Source organism: Carcharhinus amblyrhynchos, chromosome 29 (assembly GCF_965287045.1).
Source record: "Carcharhinus amblyrhynchos chromosome 29, sCarAmb.v2.hapA, whole genome shotgun sequence".
Lineage (NCBI taxonomy): Eukaryota > Metazoa > Chordata > Chondrichthyes > Carcharhiniformes > Carcharhinidae > Carcharhinus > Carcharhinus amblyrhynchos.
In genome coordinates, this window is record NC_137352.1 from 4,830,032 (window position 1) to 4,856,778 (window position 26,747).

At 44.4% G+C, this 26,747-nt stretch overlaps 1 protein-coding gene across 2 annotated transcripts; it reads right to left on the reverse strand.

Moving 5' to 3' along the window:
- Nucleotides 1-4,672: 4,672 nt before the first annotated feature.
- On the reverse strand, nucleotides 4,673-25,312 carry LOC145359899 (interleukin-18-like). 2 transcript variants are annotated; one of them, XM_080214740.1, is made up of 5 exons: nucleotides 25,201-25,312; nucleotides 20,598-20,661; nucleotides 12,725-12,865; nucleotides 8,441-8,595; nucleotides 4,673-5,429 (listed from the first exon to the last, which is right to left on the reverse strand). In XM_080214740.1, the coding sequence occupies exons 2-5, from the start codon at nucleotides 20,659-20,661 to the stop codon at nucleotides 5,214-5,216; spliced, it is 576 nt and encodes a 191-aa protein (XP_080070866.1). In that variant the 5' UTR covers nucleotides 25,201-25,312; the 3' UTR covers nucleotides 4,673-5,213. The 2 variants fall into 2 exon arrangements, with proteins under 2 accessions (XP_080070866.1, XP_080070867.1); XM_080214741.1 differs by lacking the exons at nucleotides 20,598-20,661; nucleotides 25,201-25,312 and adding an exon at nucleotides 17,729-17,814.
- Nucleotides 25,313-26,747: the final 1,435 nt, after the last annotated feature.

Sequence of the window (26,747 nt, forward strand, 5' to 3'; positions counted from 1 at the left end):
CACCCTAGCCAGCCTCTTCCTTTTTATATATTTATAAAAACTCTTGCTATCCTTTTTTATATTAAGCGCTAGCCCAGCTTCATAGTTTCTCCTACCCTTCTTTATCAAATTCTTTGTCAATCTTTGTTGACATTTAAACCTCTCCCAATCCTCTTCTCGCCCACTACTCTTAGCTACTCTGAACGCCTCCGCTTTTAATTTAACACTTTCCTTCACCTCCTTCGTTATCCACGGCTTATTACCTCTCCTCCTACGGTCCTTTTTGACCATCGGAATAAATTTTTGCTGAGCACCAAGAAAGATCTCCTTAAAGATCCTCCACTGCTCCTCAGCAGACCCTCCCTCCAACGCGCTCCCCCAGTCAACATTCGCCAATTCTTCTCTCATCCTACCGTACTCCCCTCTATTCAAACAAAGGATGCGTGTCCGGGAACCCACTTTCTCCTCCTCCATCTGCACCAGAAACTCCACCATACAATGATCACTCTCCCCAAGAGGATCCTTCACCGCGAGGTCCCTAATTCTACCCGCCTCATTACATAACACCAGATCCAAGATAGCTCACTCCCTCGTCGGCTCCAACACACACTGTTCAAGGAAACTATCCCAAATGGATTGAATTTAGTTGACCTATTAGGTGCAGCCTTTGCAAAAAGTGCAAATGGAATTCCTTTATCCTAATCCTTTGGATAATCTTGACTATAAGCCATCAACATTGTCTTTAAAGTTTGATTCCACTGTCCTAATGGAATGGTTTCTGGAAATCTAGTAGGCACATGCATTATAGTCACCAGATATTGATTCCCACTTTTGTTTTAGAGAGGGATCCTACACAATCAATTAAGGCCCTTGAAAAAGGCTCCTCAAATGCTGGAATAAGTATTAAAGGTGCTGTTTTCATGACTGCTTGAGGTTTTCCTATTACCTGACATGTGACATGTCCGGCAAAATCCAACGACATCTTTATGCAGGCCGGGCCGATAAGAATGTTTTTATATTTTAGCTCGAGTTTTCTTTATTCCCAAATAACCTCCTACAGGTAGCTCATGTCACCCACAACAATTCTTTTCTATAATCCAGCAGTAATGCAACTTGATGAACTTCTGCCCATTTTTCATCACCTGAATATATAATGGTCTCTGTTTCCAGACATTTTTAAGGTAATAATACTCCAGTATACACTCAGATTCTGCTTCCATGTATCTTACTGATACAATTGTTGTTTCTTCATATCTTCTTCAATTTCTGGTACATTATTCATGTCTTCCTTTCTGAAGACTGAAGCAATGTATGAATTTAATTCCTCAATCATTTATTTATTCCCCGTTATGAATTCTCCCATTTCTGACTGTAAGGTATCTACATTTTTGTCAATCTTTTTCTCTGTACATACCTATACAAATTTTTATAGTCTGTTTTTATGTTCCCTGCTAGCTTTCTTTCATACTCTATGTTTCCTTTATTAATCAATCCCTTGTTCCTCCTTTGCTGAAGATATTAGATAACGCTCTAAGGATCAAGGGATATGGGAGGGAAGTGAATCAGGATATTGAATTCGATGATTAGTTTTGATCGGGTGTCAGTTAGCTCAGTTGACTAAACGAATGGAGTGCGATGCAGAATGATGTCAACAGTGTGGGTTCAATCCCTATACTGGCTATGCTATTTCATGGAGGCATTGCCTCTGCCTTGCTCTCGATTTACAGATTGCAGCATGCACATTTACAGATTGGTGCCCCTCAAGCTTGGAGTCGCTAGTCTCCCTGAAATGGAGAGCAATGCCTATGGTCCTTTGGGATTGTTGCTAGGTGAATGAAATCTCTCTTTTGGGATGGCACAGTGGTTAGCACTGCAGCTTCTCAGTACCAGGGACCCAGTACAATTCCAGCCTCAGGTCACTATCAATGTGCAGTTTGTACTTTCTCCCTGTGTCTGCTTGAGTTTCCTCCGGGTGCTCCGGTTTCATCTCTCAGTCCAAAGATGTGAGTTAGGTTGATTGGCCACGCTAAACTTACTCTAGTGCCGGGGGATTATTAGGGTAAATAAGGGTTATGGGGATAGGGCCTGGATGAGATTGTGGTCAGTACAGATTCAATGGGCTAATTGGCTTCCTGTACTGTGGGAATTCTATGAATTCCATTCTATGAAACTGAATGGCGGAGCAGGCTTGAATTACCTACTCCTACTCTGCTTCTAGTTCAAAGCCTTATTTCTTCTTCTAAAGTGCATCATCTTGCTTTCTCAGGGTTAAGTACTATGTCACTCCTTTGCCCACTTGACCAATCCATATCTTCCTGTATCCTATGACCTTCTTCACTATTAATCACCCCACCAACCTTGGTGTCATCTGCAAACTTGCTTAACATTTCCTCCACATTGTCATCTATATTATTTATGCATGTAACTAACAATAAGGGTTCCAGCACTGATCTTTGTGGTATGCCACTGGACACCATTATCTAGTCACTCAAACGTCCTTCTATCCTTTGTGTCCTACTACTAATGATGTAGAGATGCTGGTGTTGGACAGGGGTAAACACAGTAAGAAGTCTCACAACCTCTTAATGTCCTACTACTAAGCCAGTTTCTGATCCATCTAGCCAAATTTCCCTAAATCCCTTGTGCTTCAGCCTTCTCAATCTCCATGTGGGACCTTGCTTAAATCCATATAAACTACAGTGTGGTGTTCCAATGTCCTGTCCTTCCATGTGGTTGATTTCAGAGGTTTAGAAGGTGCTGTTGAAAGACCCTTGGTGAGCTGCTGCAGTGCCTCTGTTAGTGGTAAAGGGAGTGAATGTTGTAGGTGGCAGATGAAGCGCCAGTCAAATAAGCTGCTTTGACCTGGATGGTGTTGAACTGCTTGAGTGTTTTTGAGCTGCACTCATCCAGATAATTGGAGAATATGCCATCATATTCCTGACTTGCACATTATTTGGGGAGTCAGAAGGTGAGTTACTTGCCTTAAAATTCCCAGCTCTGACTTAAGCTTATAGCCAGTGTATTTATATGGTTGCTCCAGTGCAGTTTCTGGTCAATGGTAACCCTACGATGTCGACAGTGAGGGGCTTCTGCTACCGTTATATTACTGAATGTTATGGGGAGATGATTACATTCCCTCGTGGGAGATGGTCATTGCCTTACAAATGTTCCAAATGTACAAATGTTGCCTTACAGAGGTTGAGAGGTTCTTCCCGCTCAGAAAGGACAGCAGGACTAGAGGGCACAGCCTCAAGATAGGGGGGGGTGGGGGGTTGCAGTTTAGAACGGAGTTGAGGAGGAACTTCTTCACTCAAAAGGTGGTGAATCTCTGGAATTCTCTGCCCGTTGAAGTGGTGGAGGCTACCTCGCTAAATATATTTAAGACATGGGTAGATAGGTTTCTGGTAGGCAAGGGAATTAAGGGTTATGGGAAGAAAGCGGGTAAGTGGAACTGAGCCACTTCAGATCAGCCATGATCTTATTGAATGGCGGGGCAGGCTCAAGGGACTAGATGGCCTACTCCTGCTCCTGTTTCTTATGTTACTTACTACCCCAAGCCTGAATATTGTTCAGGTCTCGTTGCATCTGGGTACAGAGTGCTTCAGTATCTGAGGAGTCAGGAATGGTGTTGCGTAATCATGAGCGAACATCACGACTTCTGACCTCCAGGATTGAGGGAAGGTCAATGATGAAGCAACTGAAGATGCTCATGAGGACATGATCCTGAGGAACTTCTGCACTGACCTCCGACAAATATATGCAACTTCTTTTGTGCTGTGTATGACTGCAACTAGTACTGGGACTTGTCCCTGTTACAGTCCCAGTAACTGGATGGGAAGATCCCAGAACCAAACTCTAGCTCAAAGGACTGTAATTTTTACTTTTTCAAAAAATTAAACATGGAGGAAGAGTCACAGGACCATTAATTAGTTTTAACAATCAAGAAGAAAAAAATTAAATATGAAAAAACTGGATTATAATGCAATACTCCTTTATTTCCCCTTAGTTTAACAATCACACACACATGCCATATTTAAGAACATTAGATTATGAGATATTGGAATAGAATTAGGCCATTTGGTCCATCAAGTCTGCACAGCCATTTGATCATGTTTCTCAACCCCATTCTCCCACTTTTTCCCCCTGTAACCTTTGATCCCCTCACCAGTCAAGAACCTGTGTTAAATGCACTCAATTACTTGGCCTCCATAATGAATTCCATAGATTCACTATCCTCTGGCTGAAGACATTCCTTCTCATTTCAGTTCCAAAAGATCATCCCTTTATATGAAGGCTGTGTCCTCAGATCCTAGTCTCTCCCACTAATGGAAATATTTTCCTTACGTCCACTCTATCCAGGTCTTTCAGTATTCTGTGCATTTCAATGAGATCCCCCCCTCATTCTTCTAAACTTCATTGAGTACAGACCCAGAGTTCTCCAACACTTCTCATACATCAAACCTTTCACTCCTGGGGTCATTTTTGTGAACCTCCTCTGGACCTTCTTTGAGGCCAGCACATCCTTCCTTAGATACGGTGCCCAAAATTGCTTACAGTATTTCAAATGTGGTCTGACCAGAGCCTTATAAAGACTCTGCAGTACATCCCTGCTTTTGTATTCTAGTCCTCTCAAAATGAATGCTCACATTGCATTTGCCTTTATAATTGCCAATTCAACCTGAAAGTTAAGTGAATCTTGAGCTAAGATTCCCAAGTCCCTTTGCGTTTCTGATTTTTGAATTCTCCCCATTTAGAAAATAGTCAATGCTTCTATTTGTCCCACCAAAGTGCAAACTTTCCCATCTTGTATTCCATCTGCCACTTCTTTGCCCACTCTCCTAACCTGTGCAAGTCCTTCTGCAGTCTCCATGCCTCCTCCATACCACCTGCCCCTCTACCTATCTTTGTATCATCTGCAAACTTCGTCACAATGCCGTCAGTTTCTTCATCTAGAAGATTGATGTACAAAATGAAAAGTTGTGGTCCCAGCATTGACCCTTGTGGAATGCCACTGGTCACTGGCTGCCATCTTGAAAAGGACCCCAATATTCCCACTCTCTGGCTGACTGGCAGAAGGCAATCTCCTATCCATGCTTGTCCCTTGCCCCTAACACCATGGGATCTTATTCTAGCAGGTGCAACGTCAGCCAATGCAATATTGGAACTGTCTGAATTCCTGAATGGAATGGAGACATGGCACGGTAACATGAAGGAATGTGAAAGGGAGGGCAAGCTTATGGTACATTATTCAAACAGACAGCTATCGTTTCATCTTTCCCCTCTATTGCCTTCTTCAAAGCGAAGGTGTGAAGACTGTTTCTCTCCTCAGTGCACAGGAACCAGCCGCACGCCCATGCAGATTCAAATTTGAAATATGTGCTGTCAAAGCACTGCTGGTAAAAGATGATGTTCTTCATGCTGTCTCCCACGTCCGTTGGTGCGACACCTTCCTAAACACAAACACAATTTGTTATTAAAAAAAAAAATCACTGTTTCAACTTTGTCAATCAAACCAAAAATAAATCTTCAGATGTGGATGGACAGGAGCATTGGAGAGCACCCCTCCCTGCTGGTTAGGCTGCTTTCCATGTCCATTATCACAAAAATATCTCTGATCATCCAGCACATTCCGATACAGAGACAAAGGAACCTCGATGAATAACAGGCCGGTGATCTATCCCCTTAATCAATGAGATGTAAGGTTAGTGGAGGAACAAAGAATCGTAGAATCCCTACAGTGCAGAAGGAGGCCATTTGGCCCATTGAGTCTGCACCAACCACAATCCCACCCAGGCCCTATCCCCATAACCCCATGCATTTACCCTGCTAGTCCCCTTGACACTAAGGGGCAATTTATCATAGCCAATCCACCTAACCCGCACATCTTTCGGACTTTGGGAGGAAACCAGAGCACACAGAGGAAACCCACGCAGACCCGGAGAGAACATGCAGACTCCACACAGACAGGAATCGAACCTGGGTCTCTGGTGCTGTGGGGTGGCACATGCTAACTACTGTGCCACCCTAGAGTGAGGAAAAGTGAATTGGAGTTGAAAGAGATGGCGAAGGAAAAAATAAAATGAGGAAGCACATTTCTTCAAATTTAACCTTTTTTTTTTAAACCCTCGGAGAATTTATGACCTGCAGAAATAGTTTACTTCCCCGACCTTGTTAATGAATTTGTAAATTGATAATGTGCACCATAAACACGGTTATTTCAATAGCAAAACCTGGCCCATTACCTCTCCTGTCCTCAGTGAGATACTGATGTTGTAGACAGATGTGTATGAGGTGGTCAGTAATCTCCACCCTGTGTACGCAGCAAGGCTGACTGCAACAGGTCATTTCATAAGGAAGACATTCCTAATCAGACACCAAGTAGAAGTGGCAATACCGACTTAAAAATGCAGAAGTGCAGTCTTTTGGTTCGATTTCCACCATGTGTTTTGTGGTAATGTGCTTCCTGATGTCACTTGTAAATACAGATCAGAAATGCCATTCAATCCAGTTTATCCCATTCAAGTGCCTACAGGTTGCATCACCCGTACACAACCGCTTTTGAAGCGATTAAATCAATGCTATGCGTCATTTACTGTGAGGGGGCAAAGTTTGGTCATATCAGTCTTGAACTAACTTTTTTAAAAAACAGATATGAAGCTTTCCTATTTGTTAATTTGAAGTAATGCAGAATATTCCTCATCCGCACCCACTCATGTTGGCAAGGACTGGCTGAACTTCTGGAACAGACTGCAGGGCAGTGCATTGCCAGGACTCTCTTTGTAATATAGATAAACGATTCAGAGGAAAAGGTAACTGGTCTGACTAGCAAGTTTACGGACGACAAAAAGGTTGGTGGATTTGTGGATGGTGATGAGGACCATCAGAGGATAAGCAGGATATAGACTGGTTGGACACTTGGGCGAAGAGATAGCAGATGGAGTTTAATCTGGACAAAATATGTGAGGTAATGCACTTTGGAAGGTTTAATACAGATAGGAAATATACAGTAAATGGCAGAACCCTTAAGCGTATTGATAGGCAGAGGGAACTGGGTGTACAGGTACACAGATCACTGAAAGTAGCAATTCAGGTGGAGAAGGTAGTCAAGAAGGCGTACGGCATGCTTGCCTTCATCGGCCGGGGCACTGAGTTTAAAAATTGGCAAGTCATGTTGCAGTTTTATAGAACTTAGGCTGCACTTGGAATATAGTGTTCAATTCTGGTTGCTACACTACCAGAAAGATGTAGAGACTTTGAAGAGGGTACAGAAAAGATTTATCAGGATGTTGCCTGGTATGGAGGGCATTAGCTATGAGGAGACATTGGAGAAACTTGGTTTGTTTTCCCTGGAACGACGCAGCTTGAGAGGTGACCTGATAGAAGTCTACAAGATTATGAGGGGCATGGACAGATTGGATAGTCAGAAGCTTTTTCCCAGGATGGAAGAGTCAATTACTAGGCGGTGTAGGTTTAAGGTGTGAGGGGCAAGGTTTGAAGGAGATGTGTGAGACAAGTTGTTGTTTTTTTGTTTACACAGAGGGTGGTGGGTGCCTGGAACTCGCTACCAAAGGAGGTAGTGGAAGCAGATACAATAGTGACTTTTAAGGGGCGTCTTGACAAATACATGAATAGGATGGAGATATAGGGATATGGTTCCCGGAAGGGTAGGGGATTTTAGTTCAGTCAGGCAGCGTGGTCGGTGCAGGCTTGGAGGGCCAAAGGGCCTGTTCCTGTGCTGTAATTTTCTTTGTCCTTTGACTCAGGTTCAATATGAGCAGGGAAGCTTTGGTTTGGAAATATCTGCTCCCTCCTCATGCACCACTCTCCCCACCACCCTTCCCCACCAGTGCTGAACTAGCTGGGGAATATATACAACTAACTAGCCCAACCGATTGCTTAACATCTTCCAGCCCTATAATCCTTCAAAATCCCCATGCTCCTTCTATTCTGATCTCTTGTGCATTCCTTGCTTCCTTATCCCCAATCCTTAAAACCTACCTCTTTGACCCAGGGAGATAGGTGGGGAAATGCAAACAGAAGTTTGCAATCTTTGCCTGATTACGCTCCGATTAAGTGCACTGGGATCATAGAATCCCTGTAGTGCAGAAGGAGGCCATTCGGCCCATCGGGTCTGCACCAACAACAATCCCACTCAGGCCTATCCTCGCAACTCCACATATTTACCCCACTTATCCCTCTAACCTACACATGCCAGGACACTAAGGGATAATTTAGCATGGTCAACCTACACATCTTTGGACTGTGGGAGTACCCGGAGGCAACCCACGCAGACATGGGGATCCCCTGATGCTAATAAAAGCAGGGGGAAAAAAAACCACTCCACATACAGTGACCCAAGGCGGGAATTGAACCCGCGTCCCTGGTGCTGTGAGGCAACAGTGTGAACCACTGCGTGATATTTGTTATGTAGAAGTGTGGTATAATTGCAAATTGTATTTACCTTAAACTTGACAACTTTTTTGTCTCCCTCCTCAGTGCAGTACATATGATAGTCAGATCCACAAACTTTAATCTGGAAGACTATTGGGAGACCATGAGGTGTTCTGTAGCCCAGCTTCTTGCGGTAGAACACAAGATTAAAGTTTGTGCCATCACCTGTAAATAATTAGATGTCAGGTATAAAAGGTTTTTTTCTCTATAAAAGATAAATATGTAGAATCATGCAGTTGCAGATGGCCATTTGGCCCAACATGCCTATGCTGGCTCATTATAAAAGTTGTCTCATTAGTTTGGCTCCCCCTGCTCCTTACCCATAGCTGTGCAAATGTTTCTTTTCAACAACAACAATAATATATTAATATAGCATCATTAACATAATGAAATGCCCCGAAGTGCTTCACAGGTGCATGATAGACAAAGGCATAATCAAAGCTATTAGGTGAGATGACCAAAAGCTTGCTCAGCGAGATACGTTTTTCAAAGTTTGTCAAAGGTGGAAAAGTGATGTAGAGAGACATAAGGAGTGTATATATCCAACTACCCATCCAACTTTCTTTTGAAAGCTATTGAACTGCTTTCACCACCCTGGTGGCACACTGTACCCAACAGCATAGTTTAGATCACTAACTCAATGAGCGAGCAAATTCTTCTTATTTTCCCTCTGCCTCTTTTGGCAGTTACCTTCAAATCTGTGTTCTCTGGTCACCAACTCTCCTGCCGCTCTTTATCCACTGTAATGTTGGCGACATGGTGGCACTGTGGTTAGAACTGCTATCTCATAGCGCCAGGGGCCCGGCTTTGATTCCCAGCGCGGGTGACTGTCTGTGTGGAGTTTGCATGTACTCTGCATGGGTTTCCTCCCGGTGCTCCAGTTTCCTCCCACAGTCCAACGGTGTGCAGGTTAGATAGATTGGCCATGCTAAATTGCCCTGTAGTGTCAGGAGGATTAGCAGTGTAAATCAATGGGTGTTATGGGGATAGGGCATTGTGATTGGTGTAGACTCAATGGGTCAAGTGGCTTCTTTCTGCACTGTAGGGATTCTAAATCACAATTTTGAATACCTCTATTACTCTTCCCTTAGCCTTCTCTGCTTTAATCCTCACTGTGAGCACTGAAAGTCCTTCGCACCTGGTACCAGTTTAATAAAATCTTCTCTGCCCCCACTCCCAAGTCCTTAACCGCTGGCATCTAAAATTGGATACAGCTCCACTGATGTCTAAGCATTTGTTCTGTTTAAATGGTGGTGGGAATGTGATTTAATTTGATTTATTATTGCCACATGCATTTTCATACCATGAACAGTATTGTTTTTTGCGTGCTATACAGACAAAGCATACTGTTCACAGAGATGGAAATGAGAGAGTGCAGAATGTAGTGTTACAGCCATAGCTAGGGTGTAGAGAAAGATCAATGTGAGGTATGTCCATTCAAAGGTCTGACAGTAGCAGGGAAGAAGAAGCTGTTCTTGAGTCAGTTAGTACGTGACCTCAGACTTTTGTATATTTTTCCCCGACGGACAAAGGTGGAAGAGAGATGTCTGGGATTTGTGGGTCCTTAATTATGCTGGCTGCTTTGCTGAGGCAGCGGGAAGTGAGACAGTCAACAGATGGGAGGCTGGTTTGCATGATGGATGGGCTGCATTCGTGACTTTTTGTAATTCCCTGCGGCCTTGGGCAGAGCAGGAGCCCATACCAACCTGTGATATAACCAGAAAGGTTGCAGGGACTGTGACGTAAATGGGAAATACTTGCCTCTATTTTCCATAGTGTCACCAAATTCCCCCATCCCAGTTCTGTAACATTGAAATTTGCTGATGCCATTAGTGCTACTGTGAACAAATCTGTTCTAAGTAATTATTGGCCGTCATTATTCCGAAGGCTATCAAATTTATAAAATCCCCTGATGCTAATAAAAGCAGAGGAAAAAAAAACACGGTGTTAAAAAAAAGTTCCATTTTCTTATGGCACTTTTTATTCATGGGGAGATAATGACCCAGTGATATTATCACTAGACTATTAATCCAGAAACTCAGCTAATATCCTGGGGACCCGGGTTCGAATCCCACCACAGCATGTGGTGTAATTTGAATTCAATTAAAAAATATCTGGAATTAAGAATCTACTGATGGCCATGAAATCATTGTCAGAAAAATCCACTTGGTTCACTAATGCCCTTTCGGGAAGGAAATCTGCTGTCCTTACCAGGTCTGGCCTACATGTGACTCCAGAGCCACAGCAATGTGGTTGACTCTCCACTGCCCTCTGAAATGACTGAGCGAGGCACTCAGTTCAAGGGCAACTAGGGATGGGCAATAAATGCTGGCCCAGCCAGCGACACCCACGTCCCACGAATGAATAAAAAAACTTGTGAAAATATTGGCAATGGGGAAAATTGGCTGTTTGACTAGTAAAGAATCTACTGACTTGATATGGGAAGGCAGCTTAGTGCATGATAGGCTGTTTTGGGGACTGGTAATAGCAGCAATGGTAACAAGGTGGGCAAAAGTGAGAAATCATGTGTTGAAACCATCCAACCAGAGATACCAACTCCAGCTCCACAGGTTACTGGCTAGTTCTTGCCCAAATGACCATCATTCAAGTCTGATCTCTTAGAGAGATCTGCTGGGGCTATTTGGTAGCATTAGGGCAACAAGTGGTTAGCTGCCTCACAGCGCCAGGGACCCTAGTTAAATTCCAGCCCTGTCTGAGAGAAGTTTGCATGTTCTCCCCGTATATGTGTGCGTTAGTGCCCCAGTTTCCTCCCACACTCCAAAGATGTGCAGGTTAGGTGGATTGGGCATGGCAAATGTGTGGGGTTTCAGGCATAGGGCAGGGGAGAGGGTCTGGTAAGATACTCTATCAGAGAGTCAGTACAGACATGTTGGGCCAAATGGCTTCTTCTGCACTGTAGGGATTCTATGAAGTAATCGCTCCAATTCTGTCATGTTAAAGAAGAATCATTATCTGCTAATCAGATTGGAGGACTCTACGGGTGGGGTTTTACGTTCTCGCTCATCCCAAATCTATAAAATCCACTTAACGTCAATAGACCTTCCCATTGTCCATCCCTTGCCTGCTCTGATTCCCATAGCGGGCAGAGCAGTAAAATTCCAGTCTTCACTTACCCTTCCTCAGAGAGTGCTATTAACGCAGGTGAATCATACTGAGATCTGCCTCACCTCTAGCTTGGCTCAGTACTTTTGGCTATTACAATTATTCCATGAACTATCATGAGTTTTCTTCATTTTTAGGCAAGCATTGCTCACATAACAACATTCTGTATTGGATACAGAAAAACAACTCAAAAAGTAGTCAATATTTGACACTGAGCCGCAGGAGGAGTTATTAAGAGACCCAATTAAAAGCTTGGTCAAAGAGGTTGGCTTTAAGGGAGAGTTGCAAAAGGAAATGAGAGAGGCAGAGACTAAACTCCAGATGAGTGAGGAAATGGCTGTCAATTCTGGAAGTGAGGAAATTGGGGAGAGGTTAAGAAGCTGGAGTCGGAGGAATGCAGAATTCTCAGTTGGCTTTATCATAGAAACCCTACAGTGCAGAACAAGGCCATTCGACCCATCAGATCTGCACTGATAACAATCCCACCCATGCCCTATTCCTATAACCCTACGTATTTACCCTGCTAATCCCTCTCTAACCTACACATCCTGGGACACTAAGGTGCAATTTAGCATGGCCAATGCACCTAATCCGTCTTTAGGGATTTATGTCTGAAGGAGGATCACAGCGATGGGGAGGGGGGTGGGCGTGAGGGAATGATAACAAGAATCAGCATCTTGTGAAACATAATTCTGCTTCATTCAGGTCTGCAGAAACTGTCAGCATTTTCTCATTTATGGCATTCAGGCAGAGGATTTGAACACTTGCACAGAATTAGAATCATAGATTCGGAAATCTTTGATTCTTTTAGGAAGGAGGTGAGGAGAAATTTCTTCACCCAGAGGGTGGTGAATGTGTAGAATTCACTACCACAGAAAGTAGTTGAGGCCAAAACATTGTGTGATTTCAAGAAGAAACTAGATATGGCTGTTAAGGTTAAAAGGGATAAAAAAGGTATGGAAGGAGGGATAGCAGTGCAGGCCCGAAGGCCGAATGGCCTACTCCTGCTTCTATTTTCTAAATTCCTATCAGTGGAACTAATTGGAAAGAGCTTTCAAGAGATTTAGCCCAGGCATGATGGACTAATGTTCCCCTCCAGTCTACAATACAATGATTCTACAATACAATTTGTATCCAGCTGCTTTATAAACTGTGAAGTCAATATAGAAACCTGTCTTTTCAGGAAACGTGCGATGCTCAAAGACCGGCACTGGCTCTGTCTCTCCGTCACAGTGTGCCATCAGTATCTCGCCGTAAATGTTCTTGATAATCTTCAAACTGCTTTCTCTGTCATATTTTTTGAAGCAGTTATCTATAGTCAGAAAGACAAAAATAAAGAGCAATGTGAAATGCCATGTTAATCCAGGTCAGAACAATGGTTTTGGATATAATGGTGTGCACCAGGATCTTACCACTGACACTCACAGCGTCTGTGTGGGAAAAGAGAATTTAACATGAGCCACGCCATCGCATAAACAAATCAGAGTTAGTGCATCAGGCTCATCCTGCCCCCAAACCCAAAGAACCTGCATTACCTTGCATATTAGATGCTCATAGCAAGGATATTATTACAATTGAGATCTTTAAGAGGGAGTGATAGAAACAATGCTTGGTGTTGGAAATATTTTAGGAGGAAAGTTTAAGGGGCTGAAAAGCAAATCTCATTGAATGGTGGAACTGACACAATGGGCTGAATGGCCTTATCCTGCTGTTATATCTTATGTTCTAATATAGAGAAATCTCTGCATTGCTTTTAAGAGTTTAGCTATTGAGCAATATCTATTTCCTCTTTCAATTTGTTCGGTTCTCCTTAATTGCAAGAATCACAAGAGTGGTTATATTCAGCCTGTCGTGTCTATGCTAGCTCTCCGAAGTAGCAATTCACCCAGTGCCACCCCCTCACCACCTTCTTCCCGTCGCCCTGAACATTCTTCCTTTTCAGATAAGAATCCAATTCCCCTCTGAAAGCATGTGCTATACTTGTCTTTGTTAGCCGAGGCACAGAGTTTAAGAATGGGGAGGTTATGCTGGAACTATATAAAACATTGGTTGGGCTACAGCAGTTCTGGAATCCACATTATAAAGGAATGTGACAGCACTGGAAAGGGTGCAGAGATTTACCAGGATGTTAAATCTTGCTACGAGAGGACACAGGTTTAAGGTGCCGGGGAGTAGATACAGAGGAGATGTCAGGGGTAAGTTTTTCACTCAGAGTGGTGGGTGAGTGGAGTCGGCTGCTGTCGGTGGTGGTGGAGGCGAATGCGGTGGGGCCTTTTAAGAGACTTCTGGATGAGTACATGGGATTTAATGGGATTGAGAGTTATAGATAGGCCTGGTAGGTAGGGATATGATCAGCACAACTTGTGGGCCGAAGGGCCTGTTTGTGCTGTACATAAGAAATAGGAGCAGGAGTAGGCCATCTGGCCCTTCGAGCCTGCCCCGCCATTCAATAAGATCATGGCTGATCTGAAGTGGATCAGTTCCACTTTCCCACTTTCTCCCCATAACCCTTAATTCCCCTGTCTCTCAAAAACCTATCTACCCGTGACTTAAATATATTCAGCGAGGTAACCACCACTTCAACGGGCAGAGAATTCCAGAGATTCACCACCCTTTGAGTGAAGAAGTTCCTCCTCAACTCCGATCTAAACTGTACCCCCCTTATCTTGAGGCTGTGCCCTCTAGTCCTGCTATCCTTTCTAAGCAGGAAGAATCTCTCTACCTCTACCTTATCCATCCCTTTCATTATCTTATACATCTCTATAAGATCCCCCCTCATCCTTCTAAACTCCAACGAGTACAGACCCAGTCTATTTAGTCTCTCTTCATAGTCCAACCCCCTCATCTCCAGTATCAGCCTAGGTGAACCTCATCTGCGCTCCCTCCAAGGCTAAAATATCCTTGCGCAAGTGCAGCGACCAAAACTGCACACAGTACTCCAGCTGCGGCCTCACCAGAACCCTGTACAGTTGCAGCAAAACCTTCCTACTTTTATATTCTATCCCCCTTGCTATAAAGGCCAGCATTCCATTTGCCTTCTTGATCACCTGCTGCACCTGCAGACTGGGTTTTTGCGACTCATGCACAAGGACCCCCAGGTCCCTCTGCACCATAGCATGCTGCAGCTTTTCTTTAAATAGTAATCCCTCCTACTATTATTTCTGCCAAAGTGGATAACTAGTTGTGTTCTATGTTCCCTGGGCTAGAGAGAAATGGATGGACTGGGGTGGTTTTCCTAGGACAGAGGAGACTGAGACTGGACATGCTTGAGATGTTTAAAATTATGGGGGTCATACATAGAGTAGACTCTAAGGATGGTGGGAGTCTGGAACTCACTGCCTGAAAGGGTGGCGGAGGCAGAGACCCTCATAACATTTAAGTAATATTTGAATGTGCACTTGTGACGCCAAGACTACAGGTTAAGTGCTGGGAAATTAGATTAGAATAGTGAGCAATAGTTAGAATATTTTGGCCAGAGCATATGCAATGGGCCAAAGTGCCTTTTTCTGTGTTGTACACCCCTATGACTGACTCCACCACTCTTTCAGGTAATGCATTCCAGATTCTTACCACTCATTCTGTCAAGATGTTTCTCCTCCTGTCGCCATTGCTTCTTTTTGCCAATTATCTTAAATCCCCCACAGGATTGTAGGCAGTGAGTTCTGTACTCTCACCATCCTTTGAGTTTCTATGTATGACCCCCATAATTTTAAACATCTCAAGCATGTCCACTCTGTCTCCTCTGCTCCTAGGAAAACCACCCTAGACCATCCATTTCTCTTCAAAACGCTCCAGCCCAGGCAACATCCTGGTAAACCTCTGCGCCCTTTCCAGTGCTATTACATCCCTCTATAATGTGGATTCCAGAACTGCTCTACCGGTGGCCTAACCAATGTTTTATATAGTTCCAGCATAACCTCCCTGCTCTTAAACTCTGTGCCTCGGCTAACATAAGGATAGCATTATTGCCTCAGTGCCAGGGACCCAGGTTCAATTCCAGCCCCGGGTCACTGACTGAGGAGTTTGCACATTCTCCTCGTGCCTGCGTGGGTTTCCTCCAGGTGCTCTGGTTTCCTCCCACAGTCCAAAGATGTGCAGGTTAGGTTGATTGGCCATCTCAAATTAACCCCGTCAGGGAGATTAGCAGGGTAAATATGTGGGGTTACGGGATTGGGCTTGTGTGGGTTGATGGTCAGTGCAGACTAGATTGGCCAATGGCCTCCTTCTGCACTGTAGGGGTTCTACAAATTGTTCTCAATCCTCCCGCTACCTACAGACCCCTCATGATGTTGAATACTCTTATCAAATCTGCTGAAAACCTTCTCTTCTTGAAGGATAACTTCTCTAATCTATCAGCAAAACTGATTTTTCTTTCATGGAACCATTCTTGTAAATTTTTTCTGTATTCTCTCTAATACCTTCAGAACCTTCCTAAAGTGTGATTCTCAGAACTGGCTGCAGTCCTCCAGTTGAAAAAAGATCGTAAGAACATAGAAATGGGAGCAGGAGTAGGCAATTTGGTCCCTCAAACCTCCTGCTCACCGTTCAATATGATCACGGCTATCGGATTGTAGTCTCACATGCACCTTCCTACCTGCTTCCCATAGCCCCTTTAATCCTTTGTCCAGCAAAAATATCTCTAGCTGAACCCTGAATATATTCAATGTCCCAGCCTCCATTTCTCTCTGGGAAGAGAATTCCAAACACACTAATGTAGAAGGAAAATTCTGCAGATACTGAAAATCTAAAATAAAAACAGAAAATGCTGGATAAATCTGAAGGAGACATGTGGACATGGAACTTGGACTCTGCCTCTCTCTCCACAGACACTGCCAGACCTGCTGAGTTTATTCAGCAACTTGCTGTTATTATTTCCAAATACCAACGACCCTCTGAGAAATAATTCCTCCTCATCTCCATCTTAAATGGAAGAACCTCTCATTTTGAAACTGTGTCCCTTATTTCTTGATTTCCTCCCTATGAAAGGGAAAACATCCTCCCATCGTCTACCCGGTCAAGCAATCCCCACCCCCAACCCAGCACCACCACCATAATGCCCAGCCTCCCCCTCACACCGCAAGGTCACTTCTCAATCTTCTAAACTTCAATTAGTACATGCCCAATGTGATAAAACCTTCCTCATGAGCCTTCTTTGCTCTCATACTTTGGCCCCTATTAATAAAGCCCAGGATGCTGTATGCTTCATTAACCAAACTTGCAACCCATCTGTCCAGCGTCAATCACTTCTACGCTCAGGTCCAGTTGCTGCTGCACTCACTTTAGAATTATACTCTTTATTTTGTGTTGTCTCTCTGCACTTCTCTGCATTAAGTTTCATCTGCATTAACCCACCTAATGTCCTTATACTAGTCTCCTCACAATTCACAAAACTTGCAAGTTTTGTGTCTCCTGCAAATTTTGAAATTGTGCCGTGTACGCCAAGGTAGAATCCATAGAATCCTTGCAGTGCAGTAGGAGGCCATTCAGCCCATCGAGCCTGCACCAACAACAATCCCACCCAGGCTTTATCCCCATAACCCCACATATTTACCCTGCTAATCCCCTTGACATTAAGTATCAATTTAGCATGGCCCATCCATCTAATCTGCACATCTTTGGACTTTGGGAGGAGACCGGAGCACCCGGAGGAAACCCACACAGAAACGGGGAGAATGTGCAAACTCCACACTGACAGTGACCCGGCTGGAATTGAACCCGGGTACCTGGTGCTGTGAGGCAGCAGTGCTAACCACTGTGCCACCCATAAAGTCCAGATCTTTAACTGATATCAAGTTTATTATACTGACTGAATTGATGGATGCACTTCCAAGTCTCAACTGTCTCCAGTGAAGGTGTGACAGCTGTCCTGCATCTACTCATTTCCCTTAGCTGAGAATTTGGAAACAACCTTGACACAGAAGTCATTGGACTGGTTTATCCTTTGTCAGAATGAGGGGAAACAGCCAGTCACTGAACAAGAAACCAAAGGCTCCTCGACCCGGCTTCCCAAAATCTCAGTTGGAGAAGAATTACGTTTCTATCAGGTTTGAGAACTTTCTCAGAACCTAAACTTTCTCTCTTCTTGAAAATAACTGCAGCTGTATGCCGACAATCTGCAACATTCTTTAATGCGAATAAATTCAGTAAAGAGAAACTTTTTTTTTCCCTAACTTACCATTTGATGTCATTCTGGATCAACTTCTGAGCTGCCGGTAACTTCAATGTTTGCCTGAAGCCTCCTCTCCCCAGGGTCAAACTGAATGAAGTCAATCAGCTACTGGGAAATGCTATAGCGACAGTCTTTGGCCTTCTCAGACAAACCATTGCGTCACTCATATTTTTTTCAGTTCCTGTTTTACTCCATTCATTTAAATACAGGTTTGGTAATATTCATTCCGAAAATAATCAGACTCATCATTAACCAGGTCATTTTGGGCAGTATAAAAGAAAGCAGAAATCAGCGATTTCTGAGATCTAAGACGAGTTTTACATTGTTGGAAATTTTCAGTGGCAGCTGAGCATTGCTTCTGGAATGAAGTATAGTATCAGCCCTAAGCATGTGGTCCCTGATCGAGTATCACACAAGCTGACACTGGGTGCTCTGTATTTGAGCCTCCGTTGCAGTTCAGTAAAGTAAACAGGCGTTCTGCTTCTTCATAAACTACTGATTTCTTTGATCCAACTCCACATATAATTCTCCACCAACAGCCACTGCCATCTGTAACCCCTTTATGTAATACAAGTCACTGGGATATATAATGTGGAAATGCCAGCGTTGGATTGGGGAGTAGGCTCAGTAAGAACCTGGTGTTGTGATACTGGATATCGATTACACGATTAACATCCAGTTTAGGACTTAAGTGAAAGGTGACTGTTAACCCATTCCTACTACCCTGTAGGGGAAAGTGTCCCATTCAGAAACACTTCAACTAATAAACAAAATGCATGAGTTAATTTTGTGAAATTTCCACCTCCACGCTGTATCTTGCTAGACACGGCCAGAGGGTTTTGGAAATAAATAATGAGAAGAACAATGGGTCATGATGGGAGAGTTAAGAGACACTTGACCTTTCTTCCACCTACCTCCCCCAATCTTACTCTGTCACAGTTGACCTTTAAATTTCAGCTTCTCTGCTGCTTGGCCATTCACACGCTCTATTCTCCCTATGGACTGCTAGTAGCAGCTCTTAGCCTTACCCCTAGTTTCTGTGGAAATAACTTATCTTTCATTCCCTCACCCTACAGTATTTGATTTGATTTATTATTGTCACACGTATTAGTATATACAGTGAAAGGTATTGTTTCTTGCGCGCTATACAGACAAAGCATATTGTTCGTAGAGAAGGAGAGGAGAGAGTGCAGAATGTAGTGTTACAGTCATAGCTAGGGTGTAGAAAAAGATCAACTTAATGCAAGGTAGGTCCATTCAAAAATCTGACAGCAGCAGGGAAGAAACTGTTCTTGAGTTGGTTGGTATGTGATATCAGACTTTTGTATCTTTTTCCTGACAGAAGAAGGTGAAAGAGAGAATGTCCAGGGTGCATGGGGCCCTTAATTATGCTAGCTGCTAAATAAATATTTATTAATAAATATTATATAAACAAGTATAAATATTTGCCACTTCTTGTGTCTTTTAGCTTTGACAATGAGACATTAGCTCTTTCCTCTCCTGACAGATGCTGAGATTTTCCAGCATTTTCTCTTTAGGAGGAAAAGGCGTTCCTTGATGAGGTTTTTGAAGCAGGGCAGGGAGGTGAAAAAGAGGGGCTGAGGTGGTTGAAGGTTTTGTCATTGGTGGGGTTGTGATGGGAGGAGGGAAACAAGCCTAGATCATAGGGTGTGAAAACAGTGCAAGAGCCTCCATGAAGGTATCCAAGGGCAGAATTTTTCGGATGGTGCGTGCTCAGTGCTTGCCATCTCGATTCGGAGTGTAATGCCCTCCTGTCAACTTTCGCAAGGCCATTGCTTCAAAGTTGATTGACCTCTGGAAGGAGACCCCGCCTTGGAAACTGGCTAATCAGATTGGCCAACTGCTCACCAACTCATCCAGGCGCAGCGCCTCAGTGGCCGGAAGAAGTACTGCAGTGCTGTGCCTGGAAATAAGTCCTGGAACTGTTCCCAAGCTAAGTCCCAGAAGCGGGACAGTTAGGGATGTCCTAGGAGAGGCAGGTGAGTAAGGACTAGTGGAGCTCTCAGGTCCCCGAGGGGAGGGTGCCCCTTATCCGCAGGGGCCTTCATTGATGTGTTCCTCCCTCCACCTTGTGCCCCCCACTTCCTGTCCTTGATTGAGAAAAGTTGAGAAGTGAAGAGCCCACCTGTCCGTGCGATGATTAAAGATCAGATGGCCAGTGTCATATTTCAGGCAGCAGGGCAGCAAATCCCTTCCATTGGCTCCATAATTGTTGGTGGCCATGCTGCCAATCCGCTGATTGGAATATCGTCCGAGTGCAGGATGATGTCAAGATGCACCCCCAACCCCATCATGTACACACAGAATTTTGCCCCCTGAGCTACTCACATTTGCTGTTGGAACTGAGGATGGAAGGTCAAGATCAGCATACTCTCCTGACTTGCAATGTTCCACACAAGTAACAGTCTCCTTTAGAATCATACAGTACAGGAGGCCATTCAGCCCATCCAGTCTACACCAATCCCACCCAGGCCCTATCCTTACAACACCATGCATTTATCTAATCTAGTCCTATGACTCTAAGGGGCAATTTAGCTTGCTCAATCCACCTAATCCGTACATCTTTGGAGTGTGGGAAGAAATCGGAGCACCCGGAGGAAACCCATGCAGACACAGGGAGAATGTGCAAATTCCACACAAACGGTGACCCCAAGCTGGGAATCAAACCCAGGTCCCTGGTGCTGTGAGGCAGCAGTGCTAACCAATGTGCCACCATGCTGCCCTGTACAGTTCTTCCTGTCATTTTTTTTTTTAAACAGTCCTGAACTCAGGTTGTACATAGCAATGACATTAATCACAAATGTCAAGAATGGATCACATTGTTACATTGCTTGTAAGTGGAAATTGAACTTACCTTTCAAGATTGGAACATTATTGCTAAAATCCCAAAGGTGCAGTTCAAGATGTTTCTTGTCCATCTATAAAATAACAGCAAAGTAATATTGATTGGTTTAGTTTCTGTTTGAATTTGGCAATTAAACCTTTTTCACAAAGCGATAGTACTCCATGCAAAGATAGCATGCATCAGAATCAAAAGGATAGAGCGTGGAACTCAATATGCTGCCCCCTCCAACAGTGCAGCACTCCCTCAGTACTCAACTGGACTGTTTGCCTGATTTTGCACCCACTCCACTGTTCTAAGCATATAATTTTGGTTAAAAGCTCAAAGTATGACAGAGTTCCTTGGGAAGCTGCTGTGAAGGTGTTTGTGTGCAGTTCCCACACTTACAAATGGGGAGCACAAACAAGATAAACAAGGGATAAGAGGATGGGAACTCTGAACCACTTGGAAATAAGTGGACAAATTAGTGAGAGGCAACATGGTTTTGTTAAGGGGAGGTTGTGTCTCATGAACTTGATCGAGTTTTTCAAGGAAGTGATGAAGATGATTGATGAGGGTAGGGCAGTGGATGTTGTCTACATGGACTTCAGTAAGGCCTTTGACAAGGTCCCTCAAGGCAGACTGGTGCAGAAGGTGAAGTTGCATGGGATCAGAGGTGAGCTGGCAAGGTGGATACAAAACTGGTTCGGTCACAGAAGACAGGGTAGCAGTGGAAGGGTGTGTTTCTGAATGGAGGGCTGTGACAAGTGGTGTTCCTCAGGGATCAGTGCTGGGACCTTTGCTGTTTGTAATATATATAAATGATTTGGAGGAAAATGTAACTGGATTGATTAGTAAGTTTGTGGATGACACAAAGGTTGATGGATTTGCGGATAGCGATGAGGAACATCAGAGGATACAGCAGGATATAGATCAGTTGGAGACTTGGGCGGAGAGATGGCAGATGGAGTTTAATCGAGACAAATGTGAGGTAATGCATTATGGAAGGTCGAATACAGATAGGAAATATATATTAAGAGTATTGATAGGCAAAGGAATCTGGGTGTACAGGTATACAGGTCACGAAAGTGGCAGTGCAGATGGAGAAGATAGTCAAGAAGGCATATGGCATGCTTGCCTTCACCCACTGGGTCACTGAGTTTAAAAACTGGCAAGTCATGTTGCAGCTTTATAGAACTTTAGTTAGGCTGCACTTAGTGTTCAATTCTGGCCGCCACACTACCAGAAGGATGTGGAGGCTTTGGAGAGGGTACAGAAAAGATTTACCAGGATGTTGGCTGGTATCGAGGGCATTAGGTATGAGGAAAGGTTGTAGAAACTTGGTTTGTTCTCACTGGAGCGACAGAGGTTGAGAGGAGACCTGATAGAAGTCTACAAGATTATGAGAGTGGATAGTCAGAAGCTTTTTTCCCCCCCCCCCCCAGAGTGGAAGAATCAATTACTAGGGGGCAGGTTTAAGGTGCAAGAGGCAAGGTTTAAAAGAGATGTACAAGGCAGTTTTTTTTAAAAAAAACAGAGTGATGGATGCCTGGAACTTGTTGCCAGAAGAGGTAGTGGAAGCAGATATGGTAGTGACTTTTTGGGGGCATCTTGACAAGTGCATAGGAATAGAGGGATATGGTGCCCAGGAGGGCAGGGGGTTTTAGTTCAGTCAGGCAGCATGGACGGTGCAGACTTGGAGGGCCGAAGGGCCTGTTCCTGTGCTGTAATTTTCTTCTTTGTTCTTGGAGGTAGCCATAACAGCAGGCATGGATGTTTGAATGGTGTAGCCATGTTTCGTTAGTAATTAATTATTATAATTAGACAAGTATATAGAGGCTGTAACTAGTTAACTATATTCACCTGACATAACTGAAGTAATCAGAACTATTAGTGGTAATTGGATATCAATGGCTTCAGAATAAATGTGTGTGTGATCAGTATATACAAATTACTGTGCAAAAACCAAAGGTATAGTTGTCTATATTGGTATAGTATAGTTCTGGTTACTCTATTATTAAAAAAAGATATTATTAAACTAGAAAGAGTGCAGAAAAGATTTGCTAGGATGCTACCAGGATTTGATGGATTGAGTTATAAGAAGAGGCTGGATAAACTGGGACTTTTTTCTCTGGAGTGTAGGAAGCTGAGGGGTGATCTTATAGAGGTCTATAAAATAATGAGGGGCATTGGTCAGCTAGATAGTCAATATCTTTTCCCAAAGATAGGAGAGTCTAAAACTAGAGGGCATAGGCTTAAGGTGAGAAGGGTTTAGGTGGTCAGTTTTTTTCCACAGAGTGTGATGAGTGTCTGGAACAAGCTGCCAGAGGTGGTAGTAGAGGCGGGTACAATTTCGTTCTTTTACAAAGCATTTAGACAGATACATGGGTAAGACGGTGTAGAGGGATATGGGCCAAATACAGGCAATTGGGACTAGCTTAGTGGTGTACCAAAAAAAAAAGGGGCAGTATGGACAAATTGGGCCAAAGGACCTCTTTCCTGCTGTAAACCTGTATGACTACTCATTGCCAAAAATCACAAAGTCTGTACGCCACTTGGTGGAAGACACACTTCTCTGTTATAGCTTGAATTTAGAACTCCAAAAGCTTCAACTGGTCTCTTGAGTCGAACAAAGTATAATTTTGCTAGAAAGCTGTGACATTTTGTATCAATGCTCCGAGTGCAGTAATGAGACAGTGTTGGAGAATGAAGTGTGGATATAAAGGATCCTGTGCCAGTACTCGAAGGACAGCTGCGGAATTCTCCCCAGTCACGTGAGGTTGTGCCCCTTTGATTTTGAAAATATGATTTTCAGACATTCAGCTGCATGGAAATTTTGCAGTTTGAAATGAAAAAGGACAATCTACTTAAAATTGCAAGGTCACCTTCCAATGTGAAGGTGGAAGTGAAAGGGCAAACAGGACTGTGCGAAGAGAAGGACATTTCCTTCAAAGACCTGTTAAAACTAAGGAATAGACATTAAAACAATGGCTGTCACAGACACACCTAAAATGCCCTGAAAAAAAAACTGTGAGTGAAGTATAACAGGCCAGTAGTAGACATTGCAAAAGGTGTACGCGCTAGGTGGATTGGCTATGCTAAATTGTCCCTCAGTGTCAAGGGGATTAGCTAGGGTAAATACATGCGGTTGCAGGGATAAGGCCTGGGTGGGATTGTGGTCGGTAAAGTTTTGATGGGCCAAAACTGCACTGCAGGGATTCTGTGATTCAGCTTATTCCTTTGAGCTTGTTCTTTTTTGTTTGTGGTTTCAGGCAAGCAGCAATTGTGCAACGAGTTCCCAGAATCTGGCAACGTGAGAGCAAAGTAGGAACCCAAGAGAAGGGTTAGAAATGGGAGAAGGGACAGGGGAATAGGAGGACAGATGATAAATGGGGAAGTGGTGGGTCAATCTGGGGAGGGGATGTGGAAATTTGGAGATGGTGGAGGTAGGAACTGAGACAAGAAGCCAGAAGAGGGAGATGAGTTGCACAGAGCAAAATCAGGAGGTATGAGGAACTTTATTTCACCAGAAATCTGCTGAAATTAAAGCCATAACTATTCACTCAGATTCATAAACTATTACTTATTAATATCTTTGTAAATTAGTGCATGTTCTGTAATGAGGTAACATAAATAGCTAGCCCATTTCAAATCACTATCTGTGTGGAGATTGCACATTCTCCCCATGTCTGCGTAGGTTTCCTCTGATGCTCCAGTTTCCTCCAAAGATGTGCAGGGTATGTGGATTAGTCATGCTAAATTGCCCCTTACTGTCCCAAGATGTGTAGGTTAGATGGATGGTGAATTTGTGAGATTACAGGGATAGAGAGGGGTAAGGGGCCTCTGTCTAATTTGTCAGAGCATTGGTGTGGACTTGATCGTAGAATCCTGACAATGCAGAGGCCATTCGGCCAATCAAGCCTGCACTGACCACAATCTCACCCAGGGCTGTATCCCCATAACACCATGTATTTACCCTGCTATTCCCCCTGACACTGAGAATGAATTTAGCACAGCCAATTCACCTAACCCAGACATACTTGGATTGTTTGAGGAAATTGGAGCACCTGGAGGAAGCCCATGCAGACATGGGGAGAGTGTGCAAACTCCACACTGACAGTGACCTAAGGCTGGAGTCAAACCCAGGTTTCTGGCGCTGTGAAAATCATAGAAGCCTACAGTGCAGAAGGAGGCCATTCAGCCTATCAGGCCTACACTGAAAACGATCCCACCCAGGCCCTATCCCCATAACCCCATGTATTTATCCTGCCAATCCCCCTTCACCGAGAATGAATTTAGCACAGCCAATCCACCTAACCCAGACATCCACGAACGTTGGTGGAAAATTGGAAGAAACCCACACAGACATGGGAAGAGTGTGCAAACTCCACACAGACATTGACACCAGGCTGGAATCGAACCCAGGTCCCTGGCACAGTGAGGCAGCACCATCAAATGGCCTCCTCCTGCACTGTGGGAATTCTATGTTCAGGGACCTTAGTCATCTCTCTTGTTAGAGAGAAAACGGCTATTTAGTTTGGGAAGCAGCAGACTTCATCAAACAGAGGGACCAGTCCTGAGCTAACACAGCTGAACCCACACTGTGGCCACAAAACAGCCCAAAATCTCCTCCTACCTTTCAGCAGCGATGCAGTAACTTGTTAACTCGGAGTCCCTCTGCGGCCAGGTTCCCCACCTCGGTCAAGGCCAACTTCGGCACACTTCCCCTCTCTTTTATTCTGGTCCGTTGTGTGTGGGTGGAGGAGGGACAGATCGCAGTGATGAACAGGGAGGCGGTGTCTGCTCAGCCTCTTTGGCTCGGACAGGTTAGTGTAAGCTGCCTGTCAGCCGGAGCTTCTCCCATCTGGGTGAAGGAGGGGGTGAGGAAGGAGGGACTTCAGGCAGATTTCGCCGCGGGGGGGGGATCCGGCCACGCTCAGAAGTTTGGAAAGTCTTTGCAAAGTTTTTTTTTCCGGTCGCGCTCGCCGCAAGTCCGGAGAATTCCGCGCCCCTCGGGTTGGTTTGGAGGGAGGGCTGTTAGTTTGGATGCTATTCAGTGATTCCCCCGGGGTTTTGCCGCAGTGCTGCCGACACTGCCACCGACACTGCCACTGATCTTATATCTGGGGAGGGAAATGGAATTAAATTGCAGCGGATGCAGAGTTGCTGCTTTCCACCGGGTTCTGTCTCTCTACCAAGTTTCACATCATCTTCCCGTGTCCAGTGCTCCCCTGGAGAAACGATGGGCGTTCCAGCATTGAAATCTAGCTTGTTCACTAACCATGGCCCCAAAAATAAGAACATAAGAAATAGGAGCAGGAGTAGGCCATCCAGCCCTTCGAGCCTGCCCCGCCATTCAATAAGATCATGGCTGATCTGTCCTGGCTCAGTTCCACGTTCCCGCCCTCTCCCCATAACCCTTAATCCCCTCGCTTATCAAAAACCCATCAACCCGCTTCTTAAAAATATTTAGCGAGGCAGCCTCCACCACTTCAACGGGCAGAGAATTCCAGAGATTCACCACCCTTTGAGTGAAGAAGTTCGTCCTCAACTCTGTTCTAAACCGCCCCCCCTTTATCTTGAGGCTGTGCCCCCTAGTCCTACTGTCTTTTTTGAGCGGGAAGAGTCTCTCCACCTCTATCCTATCCATCCCATTCATCATCTTATACGTCTCAATGAGATCTCCCCTCATTCTTCTAAACTCTAACGAGTACAAGCCTAGTTTATTCAGCCTCTCCTCATAGCTCAACCCCCTCAACTCCGGTATCAGCCTAGTAAACCTCCTCTGCACTCCCTCCAAGGCCAAAATATCTTTGTGCAGGTGCGGCGCCCAAAACTGCACACAGTACTCCAGCTGCGGCCTCACCAATGCCCTATACAGCTGCAGCAAGACCTCCCTACTTTTATATTCAATCCCCCTTGCTATGAAGGCCAGCATCCCATTCGCCTTCCTGACCACCTGCTGCACCTGCAAGCTGGGTTTTTGCGACTCATGCACAAGGACCCCGAGGTCCCTTTGCACCGTCGCCTGCTGCAATTTTTCGCCACGTAAGTAATAGTCCTTCCTACCATTCTTCCTACCAAAGTGGATCACCTCACACTTGCCAACATTAAATTCCATTTGCCATTTCCTGGCCCATTCGCCCAGCCTATCTAGATCCTTCTGCAGACTCTCCACACCCT